The sequence below is a fragment of the Ricinus communis genome, chromosome 7 (assembly GCF_019578655.1).
Source record: "Ricinus communis isolate WT05 ecotype wild-type chromosome 7, ASM1957865v1, whole genome shotgun sequence".
In the NCBI taxonomy this organism is placed as follows: domain Eukaryota; kingdom Viridiplantae; phylum Streptophyta; class Magnoliopsida; order Malpighiales; family Euphorbiaceae; genus Ricinus; species Ricinus communis.
Genome location: NC_063262.1, coordinates 14409846 through 14422728, shown reverse-complemented (window position 1 = coordinate 14422728; position 12883 = coordinate 14409846). Strand labels below are relative to the sequence as shown.

The 12883-nt window shown below is 33.2% G+C and overlaps 1 protein-coding gene across 3 annotated transcripts; it reads right to left on the bottom strand.

The window, feature by feature from the left end:
- Positions 1-1332: 1332 nt before the first annotated feature.
- LOC8276491 (filament-like plant protein) lies at positions 1333-6657 on the bottom strand. Of its 3 annotated transcripts, none has more exons than XM_048376976.1 (5): positions 6509-6657; positions 5756-5966; positions 5088-5268; positions 2994-4342; positions 1333-2028 (listed from the first exon to the last, which is right to left on the bottom strand). In XM_048376976.1, the coding sequence occupies exons 2-5, from the start codon at positions 5864-5866 to the stop codon at positions 1810-1812; spliced, it is 1860 nt and encodes a 619-aa protein (XP_048232933.1). In that variant the 5' UTR covers positions 5867-5966; positions 6509-6657; the 3' UTR covers positions 1333-1809. The 3 variants fall into 3 exon arrangements, with proteins under 3 accessions (XP_048232933.1, XP_048232932.1, XP_002525411.3); XM_048376975.1 differs by having other exon boundaries at positions 5756-6002; positions 6509-6656; XM_002525365.4 differs by lacking the exon at positions 6509-6657 and having other exon boundaries at positions 5756-6452.
- Positions 6658-12883: the final 6226 nt, after the last annotated feature.

Sequence of the window (12883 nt, the reverse complement as noted above, 5' to 3'; positions counted from 1 at the left end):
CACCAACATTATTAAATAAAAAATCACTAGCATAATCACTATAAAGTAAAAATACATATGAGATTTTACAATCCAATAGTGCCATCTCATCTCTCTATCAACCTCCACATACTTCCACCCATCAATTAAAAAAATAATATGTGCAAAATTATTGTCAGCACTCACAAACACAACAATCCATCACTATAATTGGATGAATGCAGTCTAAGAAACCAAATCCATTGCCAGCATTAGCAGCAAACCACACTACTATCAACTTCTTTACTTGCTCAACTATGTAATTATAAATCTAAAATATAAAGTTAATATATAAGTTCAACCATAAAATTAAATCAATTGAAATCAATTATTGTTTAAAGAGTCAAATTGAGCCCGAACAAAAAGTTTAATGGCCAAATAAAGCCGGCAATAAAAGTTGGGCAGTCAAATTAGACTCTATAGTCTGTACAATTCCCTCTCTCAAAAAAGGACTAAACTGAACCTATTCAAAAAGTTTAAAGATTATTATGTGAAAATGATCAAATTGAATCTGACTATAAAGTTTGAGGCCCAAATTGAACCTTATTCTAAATTTATTATATAAAAAATATAATTTATTATTAAATACTATTTAAATCCTTTCTTCTTTTTTTTATTTTTAATTCAAGAGGCCTGATATACTGTTGGCTATATAACAAGAAGAAAGATTTTATACTTTAGTACTCACCGTAAAAACTATAATTCATCTATTATTATCAAATAAAATACTAAAATAGAAAAAATTAGTATTTATCTATAATATATTCAATTATAAATCTACCATTGACTGAATATAATTTAGTAGAACATAATTAATAAGAATAATCCTTGTCTGTACTAGATATATGCATTACAACTAATAGACGAGTAATATATGTATGTGTACTTTACATTTTAGTATTGAATAATTCGTACATTTTTAATTATTATAAATTAATAAAATATATCACTTATCCATCAACTTAGTATATAGATACGTATATATGCGTGAAATAAATAAAAGAAAATTTCAACAAACAAAACTATATTGTTATTGAGGTTCGAAAATAAGAGTTGAAGGAGGAATTTTTGGATTTCCTTAAGATGTTTTTCCCTCTTCTTGAGACAGAATTTCGTTTTGATGTTTCAATCTCCTTCACAAACAGGATAGAAATTTTCTCAGGATTTTATTAGAATCGAAATCTCTTAAATACACTCAAGTATTAAACAACGGGTTTAGGTAAAATGGAACATTTTGATTCTCTCAACTTACAAGCTAACATAAGGAGATGCATATATGATCAGTAGCTTATTAAGAATACAGGAAGCAGAGGAGAATCTGGCAAGAAACATTGATTATACCTTATAAACAACACAGCAAGCTGTTGAATATCATCTGCAATCCTTGTTTCTTTTTCCTTTATTTTTTTTTTTGTGGGGAGATCTCTATACTCTTTAAAATATCTTATAAACAATACAGGAAGCTTGTTGAATATCATTTGTAATCTTTTTCCTTTTGCTTTATTTGGGTGGAGTGACCGTCTATACTCTACAGTCTATTGGCCAAAGAGGAGCTATGTATATAGATAAAGCTGCAGATTCAAATGACAATATCCTCATTTTCCTTTCATCCCCTTTTACAAGTTGCGGGGATGCACTTGCCTTTCAGTGTAGAACACTACGCTAGTTGTTTCCTTTAATTCTCATTTTATCTTCACTAATTCGGATCCCACTTTGACCTCTCATACAAATTGGTAGAATCTTGTGAGAATCAGAACTCCTTGTCATTGCCAAATAATTTATTTTCAAAGGTCAGGAATCTACATGAATATATTTATCACCAGAATGTAGTCTCCATTGTTCACCACCATTTATAAGGTGCTTCAGTCCTTGGCCACTGATATCTAAGGAATTCTCTGAGTCAACCAGAAAGTCTTCCAATGTAGCAAGAGATTTTAATTTACTACCGAGAGATGAGATTGTTTCCTGGCACTCGGCAAATTTACTTGCAGCAACTGCTAGCTCTTTCTCCTGAAAAACAACGAGATTTCAATTCCGAAGTGAGGTCAGAATCATGGTTGAAGGAAACTATTATGCACAATTTTTATCTACTGCTATGCGAAGCTAAATTTGGTCAGTAAATTATTTAGTGATCAGCAGGCTAACCATTTGAAGGATGATCAGCGCAATAACAACTTTAATGGGAGGCCTGTATGATTTTAATATAGGCTGTCAAAGGATGAAAGTTCAAGAAATTTTCACCTTAAGCAGTATAACCTGATTTTACTGAAGTACGTGAATTCTTAATGATTATAGTCTCTATTGCCCAAAAAACATCAATAACCTATGGAATGTTAAGTATCCTCAAATTTGTATCTTCTCAGCTTGCTTAGTCCTTGAAATGTATCAGTTATGTCCAGAACTTTCACATTGATAAAAATTGAGGCCAATTCATTGATGGAGCAACGTCATATGCACAGAAATTAGAGATGCAATGTATATACAGAGGGTATTTAACAGCAAAAACTATATGGTATACATATCCTCAAACTTCACTCATTAATTTGGCAGCAATTGTTACAATCTGAAATTCAAGCTCATGACTGACAATACCTTCAGGATAGTCGGGGATTTTATTTATCAAATAAATTTACTTTTAACTATGCTTCTGAAAAGGTCAAATAATGAAGGAAGCACAAGGTTTTGAGTCAAAAAAAGCAACGTGTTCAAGCAAATCCTTCAATGTTTCAGGTCGTTATTTGACTTCAAGATCTGAAGTCACAAGGGCAATTAAGAAGGATCATAAGAAAGCCTACCAATCAGTAGTGGAAGTACATTTAAAAAGTCTATTTGCAATCAACAGGCAGTTCACTGCCAGGACTGAAATTCCATAATGTAGCAGCACAACCATACTATTAGGATATAATGAACTAATCATTTGTTGTTTAGAATAAATGCAATGAAATGAGCTGGCAGTGAGTGTTAGAATACTTTACCTGCTTTATCTTCAATAATTCATTAATACTTGCATCATGCTTGACCTGAGCCTCATGCTGAATTTCAGCTTCACTTTTCCTTTTTGCAAGCTCGTCCTCCAATTTCTGACACTTGGCTAAAGCCTCTGCTGATGAAGCACGCTCTTTCTCAGCCTCTGCAACTAATAAACCAACTTTACAAAGCAAACTTTGGTTTTCAGCTTCAGCAATAAGAAGTCGAGACTCTGCTACTTCTCTCTTTGATTTGACACTCTTCATCTCTTCCTTTGTCACTCCCTTCAGTTTGCTAGCAAGAGCTAATTGAGAGTGCAGATCTACATCTGCTTCCTTTAGCTGACTTTGAGACATCTTAAGCTGCTTCTGGCACTTTGTCAAAGCCTTTTGTATTTCAACTTTTTCTTCTTCTAATTTCTCTAACCTCTCATCCAATTCTGCAGTTCTGTGAATCATGGCTCTATGTTCAGCTTTCCATGGGCTCTCACGACTATTAGCTTGGTCTGATAAGGATCCAACCTCAAGGTATGAACTTCCACTTTCTGTATCAGGCAAAGCAGCAAGTCTTTCCATTTCTAGAAAATCATCCATGAGACCAATTTCTACAGAACAGACCATGAGGTTTCTTCCAATAGTCTTATGATTTTTGAATTGATCAAATTCAGAGATAAGAGCAGATGCCCATGAGTCAGAAGAACTTGGCTCACATTCCTTTATCTCCAACGCACTAATCTTGTGTGCATCACTTTCAGCCAACAGCTGTCTCTCCCCACTATCAGACTGGCTATCTGTTAAAGAATCAGCACAAATTAATGAGGCTGTCATGGATTTATGATCATTGGCAAGGGAATATTTATGAGCAATGGCTTTTAGCCTACGACACTCAGCTTCAAGCTTTGCAATCTTCGTTATGCTTTCCAGGTGTTGTTTGCTAGCTGTTTCAGCTGCTTGTGTGCTCAGGTCTTGTTCCATAATCCTAATTTCCAACTCCTCAGCTTGAGAAAGGAGCTCCTGTTTAAGAGAAGTGTTGTCCTTCGCTGCAGCCTCAAGTTTTTGTTGAAGATTAGAATCCACTGATGCTGCAGCTTCACTTTTAGCAGTTTGAAGCTGAGCCTGGAGCTCGTCAAGCTTTCTCTCTAGCTCAGACTTCATAAATTCCCATTCAGAAGTTTTCCTGGAAAAAGCTTCACTGATCCTTTGCTCTTGCTCTTCTCTAGCTTGCCGTAGCTGCCTCATACATTCCTTAAGTGCTGCATCCAGATGACCAACTCTATTTTCAAGTTCAGAGTTCTTTTTTCTAACAGCCTCAAGTTGTTGCTTCAGCAGCGATAATTCCGTTTCAGCTTTCTCCCAGCCTAGCATTAGAGATAGAAAATAAAATAAGCTAACAGTCAACTTAGAGGGAAATCTTTTCATGAAATTAGGTTAATGAAAGGAATGAAATAAGAATAAACGGCATCTTTATAGATTTGTATTACTCAATTGCAAAGTAACTTTGCCATGCCTAATGCAACCACTTGAATGAAAAACTAAGAGAAGGAAAATTTATTGACATGCATAAAAAACCTCTTAAGGACAAAATGGACCAGAAATCAAACTGAATATTCACAGGCACACACATCCATTGGTCTAGAATCAATTGGACTCGACTTGGTGTTTACACCAAAGTAAGAAGTTGGCTACATAAGGTCTTCTTTTCTCCCTTTCTCTACATTCTATTTTGCTTAGTGCGCGAGTGTGTATCTGTCCAATAAAGGGCGCACCAAATGGAAGAGGAAAAGGAGTGTGTGTCTATATGTATGTCTACTAAATTTGAAAAAAGATGTTATTTCCCCATTAGAAGTCACAAGTAGAAAACATGTAATTAGTATGAAAGTAGATGCATAATTGGGTCATGTTGTTGCGTGGAAGCGATCATAATATGATGCAATGAAAGTGGTCATTCATTATGCTACAAAATAAAATAGTTAAGTTGCCGAAAGAATAAACAATTCCTACTAGTTGTTTTATCCAATACACATTCATAACAGAAGTTATCAACTCACTAGACCTAATTTTGCATTACTGAAGTCAGAATGTAGAAGGCAAGATAACAGATACCTGAGACTGCTTCTTCTGCAACTTTGGCATGTTGCTTTACTAAATCTTCTTTCACACTAATGTTCAGAAGAGCAGCCGATAGTTTCTCTGTTAAAGTCTTCACATCGTCATAAATTTCTTCAGCAGCGGGTAGTGCTTTAGAAGTAACTTCTGGTGACTGAGGATTATGAGTTGGATATACCTTTGACAACAAAAGAAGGAAAAGAAGAAAGAAAAAGATAAAGAATTTCTCCAAGTCAAATTACAGGCAAAATCATTCAATCTGATAACTGCATTCCTCTGCCTTTGGATTTTAACGGAGTGAGACACATAAAGATACTTATGTATTAGATGATGAAATGCTCCATCATATACAAGCAAAAGGAAAATACCAACTGCATTTAGTTCCTAAGGCCACCACAACCCACAAGATGATTATTAAGAAAATAATTAATAACAATAGAAATTTTCAGAGCACATTATGAGAATAGGTGAACAAGATTGGAATCATAATCATATAGCCACTCCAAAGAAGTATCTCAATTTCAAAGCTCAGAATTTTCACAACTTCCTTAAGTTTTTTAGCATTGAAATAGGTTGCTGTTAAACAATTATGTTGCCATTTCTACGTCCAAAGTTAAGGTTGCAATTAAAGAAATAAATAAATAAATTGGTTAAACGGAACTTACTTGATCATCTGTAAACCTTTCAGAATAGGAAGAGAATGACCCGGAACTGTCAGTTTCAGCAGGACTTTTGTCTGAGGATTTCCTTCTCCATAACCAACTTCTTCTATCCATCTCCAATTCCGCCAAACCATCATCATCGTCATCATCCCCATCCCATTTCTATATGTTGTTCGATCCAAACCCAATTGCCAAGTCTTATATTTCTTTTTGCCTTCAACAAGATGATGATAATTGATAGATGCCAAAACTAGGTAAGCAAGCAAAAAAGAGTTGAATCCAACTGTTGGAAGCAATTTAAATTTGACCCAGAATAATTCAATGGAAAAGGATATTTCTGCTTTGCTTAGAATTCACTCCCCAACCAATCTACCCTCCAAAAAGGAATGCTTAACCTTATTAGTATATTTTTGAATAATCTTTTGAAGCTTAATTCTTTTATAAGTAATGTAGTAATTAATCACACTATATTTTCTTTCGACACCAAACTTCTAACAAAGAAATCATTAACTTGGCACCCACCAAATCCCAAACTTTTTATGGCTAAAAGATTAACATGATAACCACATAAAAGAGAAAGAGGACCATGTGGGACTAACCCAAAACTCATTTCACATGCAATATCTAACAATTCTATCGCAAATATCTGCATAAAAACACTTCAAAAATTTTTCCATAAAAGAGAACACTTCAAAATATCACATCCAAATAATAAATAACAAAATAAAATAAAAATAAAAAAGTTGCTGAAGTTACCTAAATATGCATTTAAATTGAAAGCAGAAAATTCCTTGAACTCCGAAAAAAAGTGGGAAATTATACAATCTACGGTTTCTTTTAGAATTATATTGTTTATTGTACCTTTTTTCTCTGTTTTCATATTTACTGTAACCTTATTTCAGTTATACGGTTATTACAATTATTTTTTCATTTGTACTGTTTTATATTTTTCTTATTAAATAATCTCGATAATTCTTTCCCTTTTATCTTTGTTTTCTAGATTTAGTCCAAACTTTGGTCTTGAATTACCATAGAAACTGTATCAATGGAAAAATTATAGAATTGATTACGGGATATAGTACATTTCTTAACAAATCGACCGAGTCATTCATTTGACTCAGCTCCAACGTGAAAAAAAATAGCTACTAGAACTAATGGAACTGTTGAAATACATCCATATAAAAAATTCTCCATTTGTAGCGAGCAAACCTACTTTTTGTAGAAATATAAAAAGTAACCATTAATAAAAACTTAAAAAATTAAATGAGTTAACATGAGACACTTTAATATAAAGAAGGATGAATCATGAATACAATCAAGTTGAAGAATATCCAAAATAGAGAGAATCATCATTATTCTCGTTTTATATAATTTCATCTTCTAAGGCTCTTAACTTGCTGAGGTTTAGTTTAATGGAGATGTAAAATGAAGATCAATATCTTAAGTAAAATTGACATTTATAGTATTTTAATGGAGTGAACAATGATAGGAATTGTTTGAATGTCTTTCATTTTCGGATTCATATGTAAATTAATATGTGTCTTTCTTTTTTTTCTTTTTAAGATAAATAGACAAAATATAAAAATTGAAAAAAAGACACTTATCCAAGCATGCATGAAGACATGTATTCTTTTTTTTTGATACCTATTAGTATTAATCTCTTATAGAAAAGTTAATTAAACTTAATGAAGTATAGATAACAGTTTTGGTTAACTGAACTAAATTAATGAAATAGCATTTATAATTTAAATTAAAATAAATTTCTATTTCTAACTCATCATGAGTTAGTTAGTCTTAAAGTAATAGTACATAAATTATAACAAAAAAATTTATCTATGCTCGGTGTATATTTCTATTTATATATTAAATTAAAAAAATTAATATTTATATATCAATTATTTTATATTAAAATATAAAATATTAATAATATATATATATATATATATATATATATATATATATATAAAACCGATATATAAGAATTTTTTATAAATTATCGCTCTAGTTTTTTTTGTTTACGAAAATGTCACAGAATGATTGGGTTTCTGTTTCTTTCCTTCTTTTCTTTATTTATATGACGCGGGTGTTATCTGATTCTCGTCCTGTCCTTAGAAGAAGACAAAATACAAATTGTTTTGGGTTTGATTAATCAAAATAGACGGCGTTATTCCCGGCCATAAATTTTGCAAATAATTGATGCCCACCATATCATAGTTCCTCTGGTTTATCCCTTTGTCCTCTTTCCAACCAACAATGACTTTACTTTGTTTTGTTTGTTATTCTTATAGGGGCTTAATACTCTACATCACTCCTTGGCTTTTATATCCTTTTAATATTCTACTCCTTTTTAGTCAATTAAATCAATCGTGCAATTGTCGGCCTATTTTCTTAATATCATTTAATTGGTAAGTATAAAATCTATAAAAGTCATTATTTGACAAAACTGATGTTTTCATTAAATATTCTTTTTTTTTAATGGCTCAAGCTAAGCTATTTCAGCATTGAGAATTTAATCTCTATTATAGGTTATTAACCTGCTAATATAAATTTATTATTCATACAATTAATTAGCTGATCCATATTAGATGAATAATTTATTTCTAGATAAAAATTTTAAATAAAAATATTAGCAAACTCACGTCAATACTATCAAACATAAAGCTAAAAGAATATATTCTCTTCAATAATGATAATTAGGCATTTATTTCTAGTTTACAACTTCAACTTTGTTTTAAGCCGGCTTATTATTTGCAAAGGCTTTAGGCAATTCATAAAAATGAAGCTTTTCAATATTAAAAATAAAACAATAAAGTCTAATTAAATTATAAATTTACTTCTAATCTTTCTAATAAAAATTGTTAATTAAACATTTATATTCAGATTTAGTTAGTAAAATTATTTTCAATGGATAAAAATAATAAACCATCAATTTATATTGAAACATTATTATTTATAAATAATTCTTAACAATCATTAATTTTGACAAACTTTTTTGCAGATATAACTGTAAAACATATTGTAAGTAAAATTTAATTTGCAAGAATTGTATTAGATTAGGTATTTCAATAAGAGTATTAAAATCTTTATTTTTATAACTTCTTCTAAAAATTTTAGATCCAAAAATAAATCAAAATAAAAAATATCAGAATGCATTAATTTTTTTTTTTTAACATTAAGACATTTTATTCTAAATTATAAGTACTAAGAAATATTAATCTTTTATGACTAAAGAAAAAATAAAATATGTCACCGTAATTTGGAGAATAGTCCTTATGAGTTATGTCTCCTCCTTTTAGGAAAAAACTTAGAAACTTTTTTCTTTTAAAGAAATTGACTTAAATACCAATAAATTAGATAGTTATTACTCTAGTTTTTTTAAAAAAAAAATTATGGAACGATGCTATTATTTAGAAAAGAATATAAAAGTGAATCGATCATATCTCTATAGAGCTTTTCATTGACACTTTTACCTTTCTCATTTTTTTCCAATTTAGTTGTGGCACTCATGAGAGTCTTAGCTATTTTGCAACCATCTATCTCAAATTTCTTTAATAGTTCTTTTGTGTACTTGGATTGGTTGATGAATTTTTTCCACATTGCTTTGTTTAATTTGGAGACCAAGAAAGAATTTGAGGTCTCCCATCATGCTCTTCTCAAATTGTCTAGTCATACACTTGGCAAAATCCTCACAATACAATTCGTTAGTAGCTCCAAACATCAACATAAATATGTACAATGAGAGTTTCATGCTTTTGTTTCTTTATAAATAAAGTAGTATCAATGTTTCCTTTTGAAAAATTATTGTCAACTAAAAATGAGCTAAGCCTTTCATTACCAAGCTCTAGGAGCTTGTTTCAGCTGTAGTTATTTTAAATACATGGTTTGGAAATTTGTGACTTTCAAATTCGAAGGTTTGTTCTACATATACTTCCTCTTGAATAAACTCATTTAAAAAAGCACTTTTCATATCCATTTGAAACAATTAAAAATTCATGTAACATGCATAAGTTAAGAGAAATCTAATAGCTCTTAATCTAGCGACCGGAGCAAAAATCTCATCATAATCAATGTCTTCCTCTTAGCTGTAACCTTTTTATAATTAATCTAGCTTTGTTCCTAGTGATAGTTGTTTCTAAATACCCATTTACATCCAATGATTTGGTGGTCTGTAGGTCTAGAAAAAAGTTTCCATAACTGAGCCATAAAGATAAAGAAAGAAGGACTAGGGGGATTTGTGAAGGGCTTGGAGAGGCGAGATAAGAAATCAGGAATGAGGTTCTTGTTGCCCTGGATGTGTTGAACTTCAAAATCATATAGAGAGAACCATTCTTTCAAAGTGAGAAGTCAGTTTATCGGAATTTGGCGACCTTTGAACTCCGAATCGAGGAAAATTGGAGTTGTCCATTCCGACAATGAAATGTCTTGAAGCAAGGAAGAACTCACATTTTGAATTGCATACTTAACCGCCAGAATTTCTTTTATGTTGGAATGATAGTGAAGCTCACTGTCTTTAAACGTCCTGATACATACTTGCATAATGATTCCTTCTTGTTTTGTTCTTGCAGGAAGGAGAGCACCCCAAGCAAGGTCACTAGCATCGGTTGCGAGAATCAACTGTGCATCATCAGTGAGGGATAGAGAGTGGCGAGTCTTTTGGGCCAATTGTTTTAGTAGTTTAACTGCTTCAAGATGGGCTTGGGCCCATGGGCTAGCATCCTTCTTGATTGAGCGCTAGAACCTTTGTATGGGCTGCCTTTGGAATAAAGTCTCGAATGTAGTTGATTATGCCCAGAAATTGTTGAACTTGCTTTTTTGATAAATTCTCGTCAGGAAAATGCCTCAGTTCTTGGGCCAAATGAGGGCCTGCTTCATATTGCCCATTCTTTAATTTCAGGCCAAGAAAATCCATTTCGGATTGCCCAATGTATGATTTCCTTTCTGAGAGCATTATACCATAGGAATGAACCAAGCTGTGAAAACGCTGAAGAAGCTCTTCATGTTCTTTAATGATTTAGAAAGAGGAGAATATCATCTATGTAGATGATACAAGTATCCAGAAGTGGCTCAAAAATCCGGATCATTGCCCTTTGAAAAATAGAAGGAGCCGTTTTAAGGCCAAAGGGCATGACGGTCCACTGATATTGTGCGTCTGGAATGCGAAGCGGTCTTGTATCTGTCATTAGGGTGAATGCCTAACTGCCAGAACCCTGACTTTAAGTCAAACTTTGAGAAGAGAGTCGCTCCTTGAAGACGAACTAGTAGGGAAGAGATTTTCGGAATTGGAAACTTATCATCTGATAGAAAATGATTTAAAGGCTTATAGTCAATCACAAGCCTTTTCTTTCCCCTTAACTTTTCCCATTCGTTTTCCATATAGAATGCTTGACATGCCCAAGGAGACTGGGTTGGTTCAATTAAACCTTGTTGAAGCAGTTCTTGACATTCTTGTCTTGCCAAAGCTAAGTCAGAAGGAGACATTCCAGGATGACTGGCTTTGGTTGGATTAATGTCTTCATTTAGCTTGAAAGGAAGGGTAATGAAGAAATTTGGATTTCATGCAGGAGAGGGATGATGGAAACTCAAGTGGGAGTCGAGCGTATGGCACAAATAATTCTTTTAAATGTGCAAAATCGGATGGGACCTCTGTTATGGAGAATTGATTGGGACTTTGAGTATAAGGTTGAAACTGACGCTTATACTTAAGTCCCTGGCAAAATTTGAAGTTTCTCCATGACATGATAGGTGTCGAATCCGACAAGAAGATCTCTACCAAATAAGTAAGATCCAATGACATAGATCCATACGATGCGATTCGGGAAGAATCTGTATTCCAACTTTATTTTTGAGACCATCGTAGTTTGGAATCTTTCGTCACTGCCGTGAAATGATAAATTTTCTTTCTCCAAGCCGAAGGCAAGAGCATCCGGATTCAACATGGTACAATGAGAACCGGTGTCAACGCGATGTGAGAACGGGCTGTCATATTTGCCGGAAGGATGTGAATAGAAACCAGGGGTGTAGGATGAACTGGTTGTGCTGTGGTGATTTCGGAGATTCGGAAGATGGACTTCCTATGTTTTCCGGAAAACTAGGAATAGATAGTATTGAGGAAGAAGAGTTGGACTGCATCGTGTAGGTATTATGTAGGGATGTGGTTCATCGGGGAATGAAGTAGGCTATATCCTGCAAGGATGGTTTCTAGTGATGGTAAAGGAGATAACCGTTGAAAATTTTCGTGAGTGCGAGTGCATGGGTATGCGAGGTTCAATTTTGACTTGAAGTGTTGGTCCTATGGTTAAGATAGAAGTTTCTTCATCGGAAGAATCTTCATCTCAGACTGGAATCTGAACAAGGAAAGGCAAAGAGTGTTTGGGAAGAAGCCATTTCTTCTTCCCGAAAAAGTGATTCAAGATCATGGTCCGATAGATCTTCCGGACATGAATCTTTCAATTGATGAAGAAGAGCAACAGTTTGTTTGTTAGGACATTTCTTTGCATAGTGTCCTCTTTGGCCACAGATGTAGCACCGATCCGATTTACGCTTGTTTGTTGACTTCTTTCCGAACCGACGTATCTTTCTTCCCTTTTCCGCTTGTGATGAGAGGATTCCTTGGAATAAGAAGAAAAATGTTTTTCTTTGATCTGCAGTCACAGTGTTTCTCTTTGCATTTGATTTGAAGATAATCCCTGTTGCATAAGTTCTTTAGCAACGCTTCTCCTTTTGCAATTTTTTTGAATAGTTTCACTGCTCACACATCTTGTCCGAGTGGCTAGAGTGAATTGCCGGATTTCCCCGAGAGAAATATGAGTGATATCGTGAGTCTCTGTCATCATCGCTTGAATTTCAGTCGCATTTCTTCTGAGAGGTGACAAAAGTATATTTGAGATCGTCAATTTGTGCCCAGTGAGTTCATAATAGAGTTTGGACATATGAACATAGTGGGTTTCTAGATCTTTTCTCTTCATGGAACAGCATTTACGATCAAAATATTCTTGTTTCCGTTGTCTGAAGATTAAATTGTAATCACCCAAAAATTGTTGGTGAATATGCGCTGAGCTTGAGCAACAGAACCAAGTTGAACAAATTGTATCCTTTGATACTCAGATAAATGGGAGAACCATTCTCGTAAAG